Raw genomic sequence first — 17,957 nt, forward strand, 5'->3', positions numbered from 1 at the left:
CCACGCTCGACAACCACTCAGGTAAAATCTCCTGAGTTTTCTGCAGTTCAACAAACTTGGCCATACATTCACGGAAGTACATTCATGCAGGCCGTCTATCCTGATCGCGATAGAAACCCGCCATACGGGCCCGCCATAAACAGTGAAGTCCACATAGCATAATCAAATCAAAAGGCATTCCCTCTTCGTCCACTATTGGCAGAAATCTTATACCATATGAATTTAAAGGTAATTATTTCTGTAACGTCCTTTGAAGTACATTCCAAAAATATACTCCCTCCCAACAATGTAAGAAAACATGGTCAATATTTTCCGGTTTTTTGCAGATAAGGCAATTTGTCCCCCAAGGTAAGTAAAAACCACGGTCTGCTTGAAATGTCCTGACTGATAATGTATCTGTGTGCAGCTTGAAAAAAGAAAGACTTCCCGCCAGGAGCCACTTGCATTCTCTTCACTCGTTTAAGCACATCTTTCCCTTCACCTCCAGCGTACATGGCACGATACAGTGGTCCAGGTAAAACAACATCGCATACATCTTTGTACAACTTCTTTCGAGACACTGAAAACAAATATTTATTGGAAGATCTAACAGATAAAAACCGTACACTTAGAATAACCTCTTTAATATACCCGCGCACAGCACCGGTCATGTCGTTCGTGCTAACCACATATCCAGGTAAAGCCCGCATCAGTCTCATTTGGCACACTGTACGTAAGAAAGGGTACCTTGTGTAGCGAAAAAAAAAGAACCTATTTACGACTTGGCATATGAAAAGATGTGTTAAACCAAGCCCTCCGTGTTTTACTTTTCGAAACATTAGTTCGACTGCATCTCTCTCAGTTCGAAGCCCACACGAACACTGCGAAGATGCGATGGAACTTCTGTACGTTTGCCCTTGAACAATGCAATACTTACATCACATACCAAAGTTTTGAGGCAAAGAAAAGATTACAGACAGTCACCCTAGCAAACACTGACAGATGATTACCATACCGTTGCATCTATTAGCTTTCGTCCGGATTTCTTTCGCTTGTTCTTGCCTGTAGTTCTCATTATCTTTATAAAATTTCAGTGGCACCCCTAAGAACTTGGCAGGTGTGGTCACCCATTTAACATTGGCAAAATAGTCTGGTTTTGACGACTACTCTCCATGCCAGAAACCCAGACACTTTCCCCAGTTTACTAGACTGCCAGTTGCCTTGCCGAAGCTTTTAACCACACTGATGGTAGTGGTAACACTATCTTGATCGATACAACAAACAGCCACATCGTCGGCATATGCCAAAATTTTAACTTCGGATTCTTGTAATCTAAAGCCACGAATGCAACTGTTTTGAGCTATTGCTAAGCACAACGATTCTATATATAAACTGAAAAGTAGGGGACTCAGCGGACAGTCCTGACGGACAGAACGCTTTATGTTAATTGTATCTCCTAGCTTCTTATTGATTACCAGTCGGGTTGTGCAGTTCCGGTATGCCATAGATACTCCATCTCTGATTACAAAACCAACGTTGACATGGTCAAGAATGGCAAGCAGAAGGTTGTGGGAAACGCAATCAAAAGCTTTCTCGAGATCAATCTGTAGAATGGCAACCCCTACTTGATTTTCATCGCTACACTCGAGCACGCAACGCATCTTGTGTATATTAGTCACAATGGAGCGTCCCATAATCCCGCATGTTTGGTGAGGCCCTACCAATTCTTTCATTACCCCTTGAAGTCGCCGTGCTAGTACTTTCATTAAAATTTTGTAATCACAATTAGTTAGTGATATCGGTCTATACGAAGAAACTAATTTTAACTTGTCCGAGTGTTCTGTCTTAGGTATCAAAACTGTACGTGCTTCACTAAAGGACCTAGGGAGGCCATTAAGTTTATAAGCTTGATTGAAGACATCTGCAAGTACTTGGGATAATTCATTTTTGAACTCCTTATAAAACGAAGCACTAAGCCCGTCCGGCCCTGGAGATTTACCAGGATTCATTTTATCTATAGCCCTTTCTACTTCCGTTGGCGTTATAGATAGCTCTAAAGCTGATTTGGTGTTATGTGACAACTTCGGCATTCTGTTAAGGAACACCTGCTTGAATGCCTCTGAATCAATGGGCGTGGCAGCGAAGAGTCCTTCGTAGTGTTTGCCAAACGCTCGTCCCATGCTCTCATTGTCTGAAACTTCGATACCGTTGACTTCAATAGCATCTATGTGATTTCGTCCGGCATGACTCTTCTCTAATCCAAGCGCTCACTTCGTCGGGCGATCATCCACAGTAATTGATGTTGCTCTGGCTCGCACTAGCGCTCTGCGATAGCGTTCCTCCTCATATACCTCTATCCTCTGTTTGATACTCCGCAAATCGCCACCATATACTCCAGGTTTTTCACATTCAAGAAAATTAATTCACATGCATACAACGGAATCTGCTCGCCGAGCGCAGTATCAATCGGAAATAATCGGCAAAGGTCTTCATTGCACGTTGTACATAAAAGAAAGTCAATATCTATATTCCAGATGAATGATAATGAACACTATTATCATTTAAAAATAAGTAACAATTCTTGAGACAATACTGAGAGAAGAAAATAAAAAAAAGAAAGCGATTTGCACCGAGGTCGGACCCCAACGACACGAAATCCACATGGTATGGCTGTCTAACAACCGCCGCAGACAGCGACGTGATTTTCTTGCAGCATTAACTTGAAAAAAAAAAGGAAAAAGAAGTTAAATATTCTAAAACAGGAACTTGGAACTGACGACCTGCGTCACAACCGCTTCCTCAACTACGCGCCCAACTACGCCACCAAAATAGCTAGACGTCTAAAACGGCTAAATATTTATGGCAACGGGCTCCCTCATTTTTACCATTACACTACGGCATAGAATTTTATGCAATAATAATTATTGTATGAAACTCTATATGCACTACGGTGACGGGACCCCTCTAATTGCTTTACAATGACGGGGCCGTCGGACAGGCCCCGTCACTAGCATAGAGTTAATATATTAACTCTATTGTCACTAGTGTCTTTCATTACATAGAGTTTCTCATAAATATGATTGTGAGAAACTCTATGTTTCATTCAAGATTAAAAAAAAATTCTGGAGTGAAAGCTCCCGCAATTTTTTTGCCAGTAATAGTGAATTGCCAGCTTTTGCCCTCCAAAGATTTCCGAAACATGCTATTTTCTGGTGGTGCCCGCTTCCACATCAAGTGGATTTGATTTGTTAGTCTTAAGGCTACGTTAATTATTAATTAAATGATAATTGTTTTCGAAGAAATTATCCGCAAAGACTAGTGTCAGTTACCTAATCTCCGTTGAAATTTGCCTTTAATTTGAGGCTAACTGAAGGAAACTAGTGAAACAAGGACGCACTTTAAACACTATCTGACCTTAAAAGGTTGCCACGTTAAATTCGTTGGGTGTGTGAGGAAAAAGCTACTTCGCAATCGCCGAACACAAACAGCTCATTATGCCCCTAGTAAGATGGCTGCCGCCGCCGCCTTTTTACAGTTGACACGGCTTCACTCGGGGCGAGAATTTCCACTCCAGCAGTATTCTTTAAACCTCCTTTGTTTCGTTACACCATGATTGACGGGCGCCGACACTCTGACGATAGTACCGTAGATAGGTGTTCTGTGATAGTACTGCGTTGACAGGCCCCGTCATCATAGTCACTGCAAAGCAAAATATAGTGCACATCACTCACAGAGGAAGGAAAGGAAAGGAAAAATTTTCCCTTCCTCCGTAACAACACTGATGCACTGATGCGACACAGCTTGCAGAACTTAATACCCTAATTCTGTTCAAACTAACGCTCGATCATTCAGAAAAGGAATGCCTGAATATCTCTACTTTTTTTTCTTAAACACAAGATGTGTCTTACACTATGGAGAGCGTGTACAAAAAATATTGTTGTCAAACGTGAAAGTGTGTGTCCAAGTAAACCTGCAAATACGAGTAGTCACACATTTTTTTTTTTCTTCTTTGGCTACCTTTGCGCTGCAGCTTACCTTGCTCTTGGTTATTCCACCTCGTCTGGCTAGCCACCATTGTCCTACAATGGTACATAATTAAATAGGTACATAATTGATCTAAAAAGTTTGACTGATTTAAATACAAAACAGTAATTATAAAACTTCTATAAAATTACATGCATATTTCATATAAAGTTAGCAAAGAGCTACTTTCACAAACAAAACAATAGTATCAGAGCTACAATGCACATTCCGTATTCTGCTTGAGAAGTATACTTATCGCGTGTTTCCCATGAAGAGAGTAAAAAAAAATCACACTATGTTTCCAGCAAAGCAATCACTAACATGTCTTTAGCATATGATGCACACATCTATATACAAGTGGATCACAGATGCATGTGTAGTCTGTAAAGATGTTCCACATAAAGTTGCGGTGTACATCACTTTGACATTCCTCATGACAAACTTCCACAGCTGGCTCAACTGCTAATCTTCATAACTGCCGCTGTCTAGGCTTGCAGAAAATGTGATCACAATGTTCGCGATGTCCCATAGTTGATTATGTAATAGTCGTGATAGTACATCAATATCGCCAAAGGTTACCCTATTATGAGTGAAATCCAGACAGCCATGTTGCCCAAGTTGTTGTATCGGTTGCGGAAGATGTTGTCAATGACAATGGCAAATGGCACCTGAACGAGAACAAGTGCACAAGATATTAGTCAGTCAGTGCATTTATCTTTTACCAAAACAGATCGAAATAGAAAGCTTTGTATCCTTATGTAAATAACTGCCACTTTGCACTATCTTCAAGAATAAACATGACCGCAAATTCTTTGAGCCAGTCTCAACATGATCATTTATCAAATTCATGCAGTTACCTTCATCAAATAACTACAAAGTTGACTGGTGCCAAAGAGGTCTTGAGCTCGAGGTGTAAAAAGAGCCCTAATTGGGATGCAAATTATACACCTTTCTATACATTACTTACACTGCACGAGTTCTCATGGTGTTGTAACGTTAATATCAAAGTAGATATTTTAATCACCTTCAGAAATTGGCAATCTACATTGACAGCAGTATCGAAACTTTTTGCAGAAGTGCAGTGCTATCCACTGTGATTAGCCCCATGCATGTTGTAGGTTTTTCATTTCTCTTGCATGAAGAAATACAAACATGTACATATGCAAACAACCATGCTATATATTCACATTTAAAAACTAGAAAATAAGCTAAAAAATAAATATATCTTGAAAATTTGCATGTATGCTTAAATAGCGATTTTTTTTATACAATACAAAGGTTCCGTAAAATGAACTTTGAACACTCAGTATAATGCCAAAATGTTCTCTCACTTTTAAATAGAGGTAAATGTAAATATTGTAGAGTTTGGTAAGCAAAACAAAAAACAAAAGGCTTATTTACTCTATGCATGCAGCACCATTTATAACTGGATGTGTGATCACTTTCAGCGGTTCAAAATCAGAAATGCATTCAGCCACACACTGATGGCAACAATGAGGCACATCATAAGATGCAATGTAGACTGCACAGGTGTTAATGGAGAGAAAACATGGCCTTACACTATGCACCACACATGTGACCAGAAAGAAACTCATTCTCATGGTTTATTTTTGCTTGCATGAAGTGCAATTTTAGAGTTTGGTGGTGTGAATGATTCTTCTACATTGAAATCTCATTGATACGATTCTGCATAATATAATTTTTGACCAAATACATTTACCTTTCTATTCCTGGCAAACGTACCTCAGAAATAATAAACTCTCAGAAACAATAAACTGTCATGGCTTTAATAAGATCACATTTTTGCTCAGAATATGACCATAAAAGTGGATCTTGATCGATATATCTAGAAATCCAACATTTATTCTTCCGTATATTAGCTTCGAACAGCATTCAAACAAGCTTCAACTTGCGTGTTGCATAGCTGATGACACATAAAAGCCAGACAGAGGCATGGCAACGAGTTCTAAATAGCAAGTGATGCACTCAAACATTTAGATGCACTTCATAGCTTCATCGCGAATGCAGAGCTCAGTGAGCGAACTGCAATTCCTTTTTCTAGCATTACAGAAGAATTTACTCCTGGACCTTGAAATTAAAAAAGTAGTGCAGCACAATTTGACCAACTACTTCGATGTCGCTAATTAAAAGTGAGCTGATGATGAAGTATGAATACATATTTTTGTCCTTTTTTAATCTCTTTGGTTAATATAACTTTTGCATAATAAATTATTTTCTCGTTGCACTGAAAAGTGTATCAATGAGATTACACTGTATTTAGAGCTTTTGGTACAGCATTAATTATTTATACTAGTCTGCATACACATGAAACAGTTGTGTGAAATCCATTGTGATAAAACTCCTATGTGAGAGCCAGAACACAAGTTTCTCTTTTTTTCGATGCTATATGGTCTTGTGCAGTCGGTACACACGATTTTACAGAACTGCACACCACTATGATTGCCCCTGAAGAAGGCTTTGCAAGTTTTGTCGAAACCTAGCACCTTCTTTCTCTCTTGCATGTAACAGGTACACACACAAACCCACCCATTCCTGTTCACACTTACATGCAAGCATGCACATAATACAAAAAGGCACAGGTATGGATTTTCTATTTAGGTGATCTTTTATGAGATATCAAACAGAGATTTAATGCATTTTTAAAGTGGAAGTATGATATTGAGGACACAAGCCGAAGTGTAATGCACCACACAGCGCCTCGTGTCCTCTGTCTCATGTTGCCCCATTTCAAAAATGCATAACAAATTCCAACCTGCCCAAATGTAAATTATTCCACCAAAGACGTACGCAATTCAGCTTGAAAAAAATGCAATAATTTACCTGTGCAAGCATCCCAAGAAACGCCCACACCCTGAACATTTTCAGGGGAACACTGACAAGGTACTGAAATAGAAAGTGTTTATAGAAATACTATATTTTCTCACAGAGCATGGTGACAGCATTGTTAAATCAGTATTCTGTACATTAATTAAGAGTGTTCTTGTTGCGTCGTACGTTTGTACACTGAGCCGGTCTCCGAGCAGCAGAAGGCAGATTCTTTTTTTTTCAAGTGCACCCATGTGGACAATGTGCGCCCGAGTGGATATCAACAGCAACATGTGAAGTTACAAAAGATGACTTTTTTGCAAGAAACACCGAAACGCAGCACAAGCCCACCACTGTTTTCGGCAGAAATTACCACGGCAAGCAGCAGCAAGCCCGTTCACTCGCACGGCACAGATAAGGCCACGTGTTACATGCCCGCTATTTACGTCTCATATTGGACATTTATCTGTTCTTAGCACACCTTAACTATTGCACACCATTTGTATAAGCCCTGCTAATACGTGGCATGTTTCCAGCTCTTCATTTGCTTGCATATACCTTGATATTAATCGATTTAAGATGAGCACGTGGTCAGGACCTGAAAACCTTCTTTAGAAACATTTGCTACACCCATTAGTTTTTCTCCTATGCTTGTCTGTATGCACGTATTACAATTGCTAGAATAACATTGCTATAAACACGTGCGAGTTGAGTTTGTTGCTAATAATTTATTAAACCCATAAAGAAGCGATTATTGCAGCCTATAAGAAGTCATCGCACTTGAAGAAGGATGGGCATTGAACACTGAAATATTATGAGACTGCGTACACACTTTCACAATCGTGGCTGTGGACTGAGAGTTATGTGCTTCTTAGCCTTGATATATGTTGACAATAAAGGTTCAACTGTTCTTGAAAGCCCGCATGGAGTCCATTTTTTTTTTTTTTAGAATTCATTTGCAGCAGAAAAGCTCCCGCAGAAAAAAGACGGGCCTCCGAGTAGACTGTTTGGGTACGTTGATCACATGAAAAGTTTTTCTCGAATATGCACTACCTATATACACACAAACATTATATATATATATATATATATATATATATATATATATATATATATATATATATATATATATATATATATATATATATATATATATATATATATATATATATATATATATATATATATATATATATATATATACACGCACACACACGCACGCACGCATGCACGCACGCACACATATCAAGGAAAGAAGTGTATACTTGAGGACTTGTTTTTCTGTGTTTCACACGTTCACACACAATATATTAATATCTAACAGACAATAATGCCAAGAAAAGTACAGGAGAAGTTATTAGACCTAATTGTAATGTAAATGTGATGAAAAAAAAGTGGGTGAAAAGATAACTTGCCATGGGCAGGAACCGAACCTTCAACCTTCGAATAACGCGTTCGATGCTCTACCAACTGTAGCTACCATAACGCTATTCCCCCGGCCACTTTATAGTGTTTATATATGAATTAAACATGGTAGTATCAATCAGCGCTACATGTAGCCATGACGGCAAGTGTGGCACACTCCTTGAGAGCCTGTTTTTTGGCGTCACATAACACTTGAACTTATATATCTTTTGAAGAGAATGTCAATGTTCATGTTGGCTGTCCTGAAGGGATGTTGAGCGAACGTACAAATTTATTACCTTTGTACATGTGATGTGGACATACATCACATGTACAAAGGTAACAAATGTACGAACTAATGAATGTACACTGTACGTCCATCGGACCTACAGTGTACAAAATCGATAAAGCTTTCTATGGTCAGTGTCCCGAAACAATCTCCATGCCTTGTTGTGCTAACTGCGTGCATTTCAGCACTCATTATTTCACCACAGTATATGTCGTTTGATGGACAGTCCACCTGTTTGGGGGATACACTTGACTACAGCGTCAATCGGAAGTGCTCTGAAGTAGTCTACAGGTTCATCTATGTTAAGGGGGTGGACTGGTCTTTGGGACCAAAAAGTGACAAAAATATCCCTTTTTTAAAATTTACATATTTTGTTTTGCAAGTATTTTTCTATCTCTTTGTAAAATTCACACACCACGAAGTGGTAATTTTTTGTAATGTCATTCTGACTGTCCAGATTCTTGGTCCTACCAAAAAGCAGAACCTACAAAAAAAGGGGGAGCCTTCTTCAAGGCTTCTTCATAATTTTCCAGCACCTGTGTTCGAAGCTCTGCTACCAATTTATGAGCGCTTTTATGAGCATGGAAAAACATGCACACTATGATTGTTGTTTATTGAAAAAACTGTGTTATCAGTTTTTCCATTTTTCTAAAAAAAAGTAAATTTATGACTTCTTAATTTTGAGGCCTTAATATCTCTGCAGCTAGGGCAGGTACAACAATAATAACTTTTCTTGCACTGGAAACCTATACATTTAGAGAATACAAGTATGGGAGCAGAATTTAGAGCACAAGCATTTTTAATTATTTACTCATCAAAATTGAAACACAATTCCAAATTCTTTTGAAAATTGAAAGCTTATTTTGCTGTAAAATAACCAAGAAAGGTAAAAAAAAAAGCTTGCATACTTTCAATATCTCATCGTTAGTTTATGTTGCCATACCCTAAATATCACTTTTAATTAAAGGGGCCCTGAAAAACTTTTTCATGTAACCACGGAATGAATTCACTGGAAAAGCTTATTGCCTCACGAATTCAACGCCGTAAAAATTTTAAGAATCCGTTCAGTGCGAGTGGTATTACAAAGGTTTGTCGCATGCTGCAACTGCATTCTCTCTTTTCTCATTCTGACGAAAGCGCTGGAAGCTAAGCAGGGAGGCATGGCAGGGCCATAGAAAAACATCACATGCGTTTCGTGGCCTTGAGCACTTTTTTTTTCTTCGAATGCGCCACTTTTTCGGTGTGATCGCGCATGCACACGTGGACAAGTCGTAGCCTGCCGCGGTGATCTCTGTAAGGAGCGAGCGTGCCATGTTTAAATCAGCCATTAGCTGATAGATAGGTAATTCACGTGTGATTTTTAGGCATATTCCGCCATTTGTCGAGAGAAGAGAAAGCAATTTTTAGCGGACTTTCATCATTTATTATGAATTCCAGGTCGCATGCTGTGCTATAATATTTGGCTCGCGTGTTTTCGGGAGCCTCTACTACCGATTGGCAGCGTTTTCTGACCATGCTCAAAAAGTGTTGCAGGGCCCCTTTAAGCACTTTTTTTTTCTATGGTGGCCTTAAGCAATATGGGGTGAGCTTAAGTTATCTCAAGAACAAGATGAGAACAAAAAATGTCGAAGATGAGTCTACCCCCCTGCTTAAGGCGCACATGTTGGTATAACTTGGAAGCATAAATTTCTGAAGTGTAAATTTCTGAAGCTGTTTCCAACCAGCTCTCTCAGTCTGCCACTTCGGCACCTGAGAAGGACATTCTATTGTTGTTGGTGTGCTCAGAACAACAGGGGAGTGGTCACTTCCATCAGAATTATAAATGACTTCCCATTTAAGTAGAGGCAAGAGTGATGGAGATTTTATGCTGAGGTCTGCTGACAGAGTAGGTATTGTTAGCAATGCTATAATAGGTTGGCTCTTTTCTATTCAGGAGGCACACGCCAAAGAACAGAGGAACTGTTCAGTCAGGCAACCTTGCACATTGTAATGAGAGCCACCCCACAGGCTAAAATGTGCATTAAAGTCCCCTAGGACAAAATAGGGGTCTGAAAGTTCATCTATTAAGGACTGGAATTCCATGTTCTTCAAGACAGTGAGATGGAAGTATATGTACAGAGAGGTGATGATGACAAGTTCACTAAAAAAAACTGCTTAAACAGCCTCTGCCTCAAGGGTTGTTTGTAGTGGTAGATGCGTACATGTAATACCTTGATTAACTATAACACATTACTACCAGATGATGCTGTCGCATCATCTCAATCTTTTTCAAAAATAACATAATGACCTAGAAAATTAGTGGTATTGGTTTCTAAGTGCATTTCTTGCACACAGACAGCCCCTTTGGTGAATGTTTATGTATAAGTTCCTGTGCATCGTCAATGTTTTCAGGAGTCGTCTGATGTTCCACTGTAGAATTTTTGTCTCCATTTTAATTTAGTTTGGTGCTATGTGTACAAAAGTGTTGCCTTTGGCTACAGGGTCTTCTGGGGGCTTTGTAATGCGTGGCCTCGCAGGCACAGAAGAAGTGCTACTTGTATCTATCACTTCTGCTAAGGTGGCACACGGTGTCTGCTCGGCAGGCACAGTTGTTTCAGACCTAATTGTGCTTGCAGCAACCCGTAGTTCAACAGACTTGAAAGTCTGCTGGCCCTATTTGGCAGAGAGCGGAGCAGCAGAAACAGCTCCACCAGCCAGAGCCACTGTTGGCGTGCCCACAATCACACTTAATGTGACATTTGTGGATGCAAATAGATGTGGCTTGGCGCCCCAGCGCATTACATTACCAAAGCAAGAAGAGGTCTGGTTATGCAGAGAAAAACGCTTGTGTGCCTCTTGGAAGGACTAGTTGTATTTATTTTCAGTTCTAATATTTCTTTCTTTTTCCTCCACAAGGGGCTTGTTCGTGAATAGGCTAGGTGGTCATTAGAATTGGTCCGTTGATTCAATTCCAATTGAAACTAGTCGAAATAAACAAGAAAAGACATATATTTGCATTTCCTGGGCCACCTATCTCTGTGGCACTATACAGGGTGTGTCCAAAGGTCTTGAAAAATGAGGAAAATGCAGTAGTAGCATTTGCTTACTGCCTTCATGACTGCTTTTTCTATAGCTGAGATCCTAAGATTACTAGATGCATCAATCAAAGCAGTAAAATAATTAAACTAAATAGCTTAATAACTGATGAAGCCAGGCAGGCTAGCATAATGAGAGAATGGCAGTCCTTCCTGCAAAAAACTCACTAGAGACATGCCTTTCAAAACAAACTTTCTTGTTTCTGGTTGGATATTGAAGAAAATTGGCACTGACACTAAAAATGGCCTCACAGTGCTTCCATAAAAAGTTTGAGGCGATACCCCGAAACCTAAGATACAAATTATTTCTTCATTAAACTTTGTGGAGGGGCTGGAGGATTTATAAAACGACAAAAAGTAGTTGGTGATTACTGTACGTACAGCCAAATCTATGCTGAAGGGGTGTGAACTTTCAAAATAATTTTTTACAACACTAAAACTTGTAAACGTTCTCTCCAGTGACACTGCAATGAGCAAATTCGCACTACAAACAGGAAACTCTACGAAAAATTTTTTAGGGAGTAAAATAAAAAAACTAAGATTGCAGCCCCCTGAAGCTGAGTTCAAGGAGCATAACAGAACTAACGAAATCAAAATCTGTGCAGTGGTGGCAAAGATATCTGCTCCACAAGCTGAGCATAATACCAAAAAAAAAAAACAGCATTGAAAAAACAGTGTTTAAAGTTTCACCTTGTTTTTAAGTGTCTAAAACACCTAAAAAATTGCGATCTTAGGCTTGACTTGTGATATTTGGCTTCTCAGGCAAGTGACCTGTATCTGCCAGTGTGCCTTTGTTGCCTTTATATTTTTTTCATAACCTCTCTTTTTTTTTAACTACAGAGAACAAGTATGAATTTCTAACCAAGTTCTCTGTATGAAGGAGTGGTGTGATAGGCATGACAAAATAGACTGTAGTTGAACAAGGTCATATAGTGAAATGATTATACATCTTTCTTGTGTTCAAGCTGTTATTAGCTTAATTAAGTATTTCTTGATTACAAATAATCACTGAACATTTTTTTATATAGAGAGAGGTGTCTTGCATCAGAATAATGGCTCACACCATAACAGCCTATGCTTTCTTTCCAAATAACGAACAGTTATCGGCAGAAAGCTGGTGGCACGGGAACCTTTTAGTAGTATATTCAACGACCAGAGTCGGGCATATAAAAATACGTGCGCCTGCTTCATACACCCTCTTTCCCCAGTCTGGCCATGAAATGCATTATCATACATACGGTTGGTCGTGGAAACGCTGATCTACGAGGCTTTCATTGTCTCAAAACATTCATAGATGCCTGCGGCGATACCAAGCACAGCTCCAAGCCCGTCTGAATCGCATCACAAAAGCTTATTGACAGCACCCCATATGACCGTGAAGTGCGCGGTCACCTGGACAGTGCAGCCGGCGTGTAATGCACTTGGCGGCGGCGTTCAGTGACAATGCGCGAAGTGTGTAGCTATGATGATGAAAACCAGTGCGCACTGTGCTTGATGTAGCGCATTTCCGAGTGCCGACACCCGAAACTACTAGCCGCTATTCCAAGCAATCCTTAGCAGTAGAGGGGTGTTGATGAGCTTGACTGTGCGGTCCACTGCCGATGCGTAAAATGCCCGTCCGCGGTTCCGAGGAGCTAGCGAGTGATGTGCTTCATGGCTTGCAAAGAAGCACGTTGGCACGAGTGCGCTAGCGCTTCGTTCTTTCCAGCAAATTTTGTCTCCACATCAGCGGAGTTAGACCTAAAGACGACTCTGATGATGCGCCACGCTCGTAGTAATCTAATCGAGCATCTGCTTACAGCTCCTAATTAAAGTGTAATTATATCCTAAGTGATCGTCGAGCCGTGATCACATCATGAAGTAGCAATTTTCGACAACCATATTCCCGCGACGCACAAGTAGCAGACGACGATCTCCCGGAGCTAGCATCGGTCTAAAGGCGAAACAAGCTGGGGCAACGCCTCCTCTAAGCAATGCCTGGGGAATGGCTCGCGCTTCCAGCGGAGTTGGCCTGCCTTCAGTTTTGAGCGAGCGCCGCGCGGTGGCGCTCGCGACCAAAAGTATTGAAAGCAAAGCTCAAAATGACAGCTGATAGACGCAACCTCGTGATAATTTCAGGCGGTTTAAACGATGTCCTAAATGAAGATGCAGCAGGACTAGCAGCCACACTGGCGAAAGGCGTCGATGACATGCGCGCCACTTCTCCTAAGGTGCAGGTAGTGATATGCACGATACCGGAGGTACCAGTGCGTGATAGCAACCTGCAAAGAGCGGTGGTCAACGCAAACCGAGAGATATGGCGGATGAGTCGAGAGAAAGGCTTTGAGGTGGTGGAAATAAACAGAGAGGTGCATAGGTGGGGGGGTTTTCAACGAGACAGAATTCACTTCGATGGGCGGCTAGGTCATGAGGTGGGTTGGCGACTTGCAGGACGCGCAGTAGCTTTTTTGGGGGGCATGCGAGCCCTTCGGGGTGCAGGATAGCTAGTAACGAGGAAAACAACCAGGGAGACTCTTCGACAGGTGGTATGGACAGATACGATTCCAAAGTGGCACCAATAACTAAGATACGTAGAGTCCGGGGCATAAATAGACGTAGCCACGAGCGCCGAGCCAATTCAGACATAGGGTATATTAACATGCAGGGTGGTAGGAACAGGCTGAAGTGGGAAGAGATAGAAGAACAGCTAAGGGAAGAGAGGCCGATGGTATACGGTTTTGTAGAAACACATCTCAGGGACATGGAACAACCTCCGAACAATCCGGACTACGCGTGGGAGTATTGTAATAGAACAGAAGGCAGCAGAAAGGGGGGTGGTATTGGGGCATTCATTCATAAAAGTACAGACTGGCAAAGGGTAAAGCAGGAGTGCAAGGAACATTTATGGCTAAAAGGGAAAGTGGCAGGTCAAATGACACTCCTTGGTTTCGTGTACTTGTGGACGGGAGCAAAGGCCAGAGAGGAAAACCAGGCAATGGTAGAGTGTATATCAAAGGACATTCAGGAGTTAGGAAGAGAGTGCGAGATAATTATACAAGGAGACATGAATGCGCACATAGAAGATATAGATGGGTATACCGACCCGACAGGCAAAATGATCATGGATATGTGTGAAAGGCTTGATTTGATCATTTGCAACAGTACCGAGAAGTGTGAAGGGCAAATAACATGGGAGATAGGAAGGCTTCAGTCGATCGATAGATTATGCACTGATGTCACATAGGATGTATGATAAGCTCAGGGAAATGCACATAGATGAAGGTGGCTCCAGAAGTCTGTGTAGTGATCACAAACGTATCAAGCTAAGTTTTGGAAGAGCAGTGAAAGTGGGAAGGAGACAAGATGAGCAACTACAGGAAAATTTTTATCCAGAAAGGCAAATTGAAATAGCCACTAAACAAATTGAGAAAATAATCACGGAGGATAATAAGACAGTGTGGACATACACGAATCTAATTAGACTCTTTGAGATAGAGCTTGCTAAGACGCGTGACAAGTCACCCCGGAAAAGAAGACACAAACCCAAAAGTTGGTGGGATGAGGAAGTTAAGAGAGCCATAGCAAAACGTCAGGAAGCCTCTAGGGAACACAGACATGCTAAGCAGCGGGGTGAACCGACAGATGATGTGGAAAGAAAATGGGCAACCTTTCTAAGCTGTAGAAGGGATGCATCCCTTCTGATCAATGAAAAGATTAGAAGGAAGGGAGCTCAGTGGCTGGCAGAAGTACATAAAAAAGATAGAAAGGCAGCTGCGAAATTTTGGAACCATCTAAACTCCCTAAGGAATGAGACGAGCCTAGAGCAGAACTTTATAACTGCAGCCCAAGGTGCTAGGCTAGAAGGGGACGAAGCTATTGAATATATAAGAACAAGAGTGACAGAAAAATTTCAACAAAGAAGTACTTTATGCACCACAATAGACAAAGACGAATCAAGTGGTGCAATGGCTCCATTTTCACAACAAGAGTGGGAAAGGGCTGAGAAAAGGGTTCCTAGTAGTACATCAACAGGCCCAGATGGCATTCCAATTAGGCTGATAAAAACATTAGGTCCGAAGTCTAAGCAGGCTTTGAGAGAGGCAGTGAGTACAATAATAAACGATGGGGAAGTTCCCGATGGATGGAAACTTAGCAGGATGAGCATGATCTATAAAGGAAAGGGGGACAAAGCTGACATAAACAACTACCGTCCTATAACAGTGACATCAGTGGTCTACAGGCTGGCGATGCAGATTATAAAGGAAAGACTGCAGGCGTGGATAGAGGATGAGGGGGTGCTGGGGGAACTGCAGAATGGGTTTCGGAAACACAGGAGGTTGGAAGACAATCTGTTCTCACTCACGCAGTGCATCGAAATAGCACAAAAAGAACACAGGCCCCTGTGGCTAGCATTTTTGGATATCAAGGGAGCGTACGATAGCGTGGTTCAAGAGGAATTGTGGGGAATACGGGACACACTAGGCGTGGAACATGTAGTCACTAATCTTTTAAAGGGTGTCTATAAAGGTAACAAGGTAGTTATAAAGTGGGAAAAACGGGTATCGAAGCCTGCAGAGGTAAAACGGGGGCTTAGGCAGGGGTGCCCCCTGTCACCCTTATTATTCATGATGTACCTACAAGGATTAGAGGCAAAATTAGAGGGAAGTGGACTGGGCTTCAACCTCTCTTTAGTCAAACAAGGAAAACTTATTGATCAGGCACTACCAGCATTAATGTACGCAGATGATATAGTGCTAATGGCCAACAACAAGGAAGATTTGCAGAGATTGATGGACATCTGCGGTAAGGAGGGAGATAGGTTAGATTTTAGATTCAGTAGGGAAAAATCAGCAGTCATGATTTTCAATGACAACGAAGGTAGTGAGCTTAGAATACAGGAGGTGACGCTAGAGATAACAGATAAATACAAATATCTGGGCGTATGGATAAGCAATGGGACCGAGTATCTGAGGGAACACGAAATATACGTGACGACTAAAGGTAACAGGAATGCAGCAGTCATGAAAAATAGGGCACTGTGGAATTACAATAGGTATGATGTTGTGAGAGGAATATGGAAAGGGGTCATGGTTCCTGGGCTGACGTTCAGCAATGCGGTCTTGTGCATGAGATCAGAAGTTCAAGCAAGATTAGAAATTAAGCAACGTGGAATAGGTAGGCTTGCTTTAGGAGCTCACGGGAATACACCAAATCAGGGAGTACAAGGTGATATGGGATGGACATCATTTGAGGGCAGGGAAGCTAGCAGCAAGATAAAATTTGAGAAGCGATTGAGAGAAATGGGGGAAGAGCGTTGGGCTAGGAAGGTTTTCAGCTACTTGTACATGAAGAATGTCGATACAAAATGGAGGAAGCGAACCAGGAAGTTGACTGGTAAATACTTAGAAAACAGCAGGTGGCCACAACAAAAAGAACTATCGGTTAAGGAAAAAAGTGAAGGAAACGGAGACTGACATGTGGAGAATGGGCATGATTAAGAAGTCCGCACTAGAGATCTATCGAACTTTTAAGCAGGAAATTGCCAAGGAAAGGATCTATGATAATACTCGGGGTAGTTCTCTACTGTTTGAGGCCAGGACGGGAGTACTGCGATTCAAGACATATCGGGCCAAATACGAAGGGGTAGACACAGTATGCAGTGCGTGTGGAGAGGAAGAAGAAACTGCCGAACACTTGATAATGTTCTGTAAAGGGCTTCACCCTATAGTTCAGGATGATGGCGCAGAGTTTTTCAAAGCACTGGGGTTTAGGGACAGCGAGGGCAAAATCGACTTCAAGCGGGTAGACTTAACTAGAACGAGGTTATCTGATTGGTGGCTAAAGTCAAAGCACGAGTGAAAATTAAACCCTTCACTGTGAAGTAGGAATCCTCAGCGTCATTATTTAAAGAAAAAAAAAAAGAGATAAATGTAATGGTTAGTTCACTAAGTATTACGGCTAGGTGGCATTAGCCGCCGCCCAATCTAAAGGGTACAGCCACATTCATCCATACATTCATCCATTATCACGGCGGCGGGCCAAGGAGGATACATAAAACTTTATGTATCCGTAAAGTTTTATGTATGCATAAAGTTTTATGTATACATAAAGTTTTATGCATCCTCCTTGCGGCGGGCGCCGCTTCTCACCAACGTTTAGAGACTTTTTTGGAATCCTACTATCCCCTTCTAGAACACTGTAAATCTATCCATCAAAACGGTGCGAAATGTTTTCTAGTCAAAACATCAGAACCACCGTTATAATAAAAGGTCTAAAATTATGCAATTATTGCGACAATTTTTGTAAGACTTACAGTTTTACTAAATTTTTAAAATCTAAAACAACTTAAGACATCACTGCTGGTTTTGTGTGCCATACCTTGC

At 41.1% G+C, this 17,957-nt stretch overlaps 1 protein-coding gene across 1 annotated transcript; it reads right to left on the reverse strand.

Annotated features, from left to right (window-relative positions):
- Nucleotides 1-264: 264 nt before the first annotated feature.
- LOC142775972 (diacylglycerol O-acyltransferase 1-like) lies at nt 265-7,834 on the reverse strand. Its single transcript, XM_075878619.1, has 3 exons — nt 6,844-7,834; nt 4,582-4,670; nt 265-3,678 (listed from the first exon to the last, which is right to left on the reverse strand). The coding sequence occupies exons 1-3, from the start codon at nt 6,880-6,882 to the stop codon at nt 3,582-3,584; spliced, it is 225 nt and encodes a 74-aa protein (XP_075734734.1). The 5' UTR covers nt 6,883-7,834; the 3' UTR covers nt 265-3,581.
- Nucleotides 7,835-17,957: the final 10,123 nt, after the last annotated feature.

This window comes from Rhipicephalus microplus, chromosome X, assembly GCF_043290135.1.
Source record: "Rhipicephalus microplus isolate Deutch F79 chromosome X, USDA_Rmic, whole genome shotgun sequence".
NCBI classification, from domain to species: domain Eukaryota; kingdom Metazoa; phylum Arthropoda; class Arachnida; order Ixodida; family Ixodidae; genus Rhipicephalus; species Rhipicephalus microplus.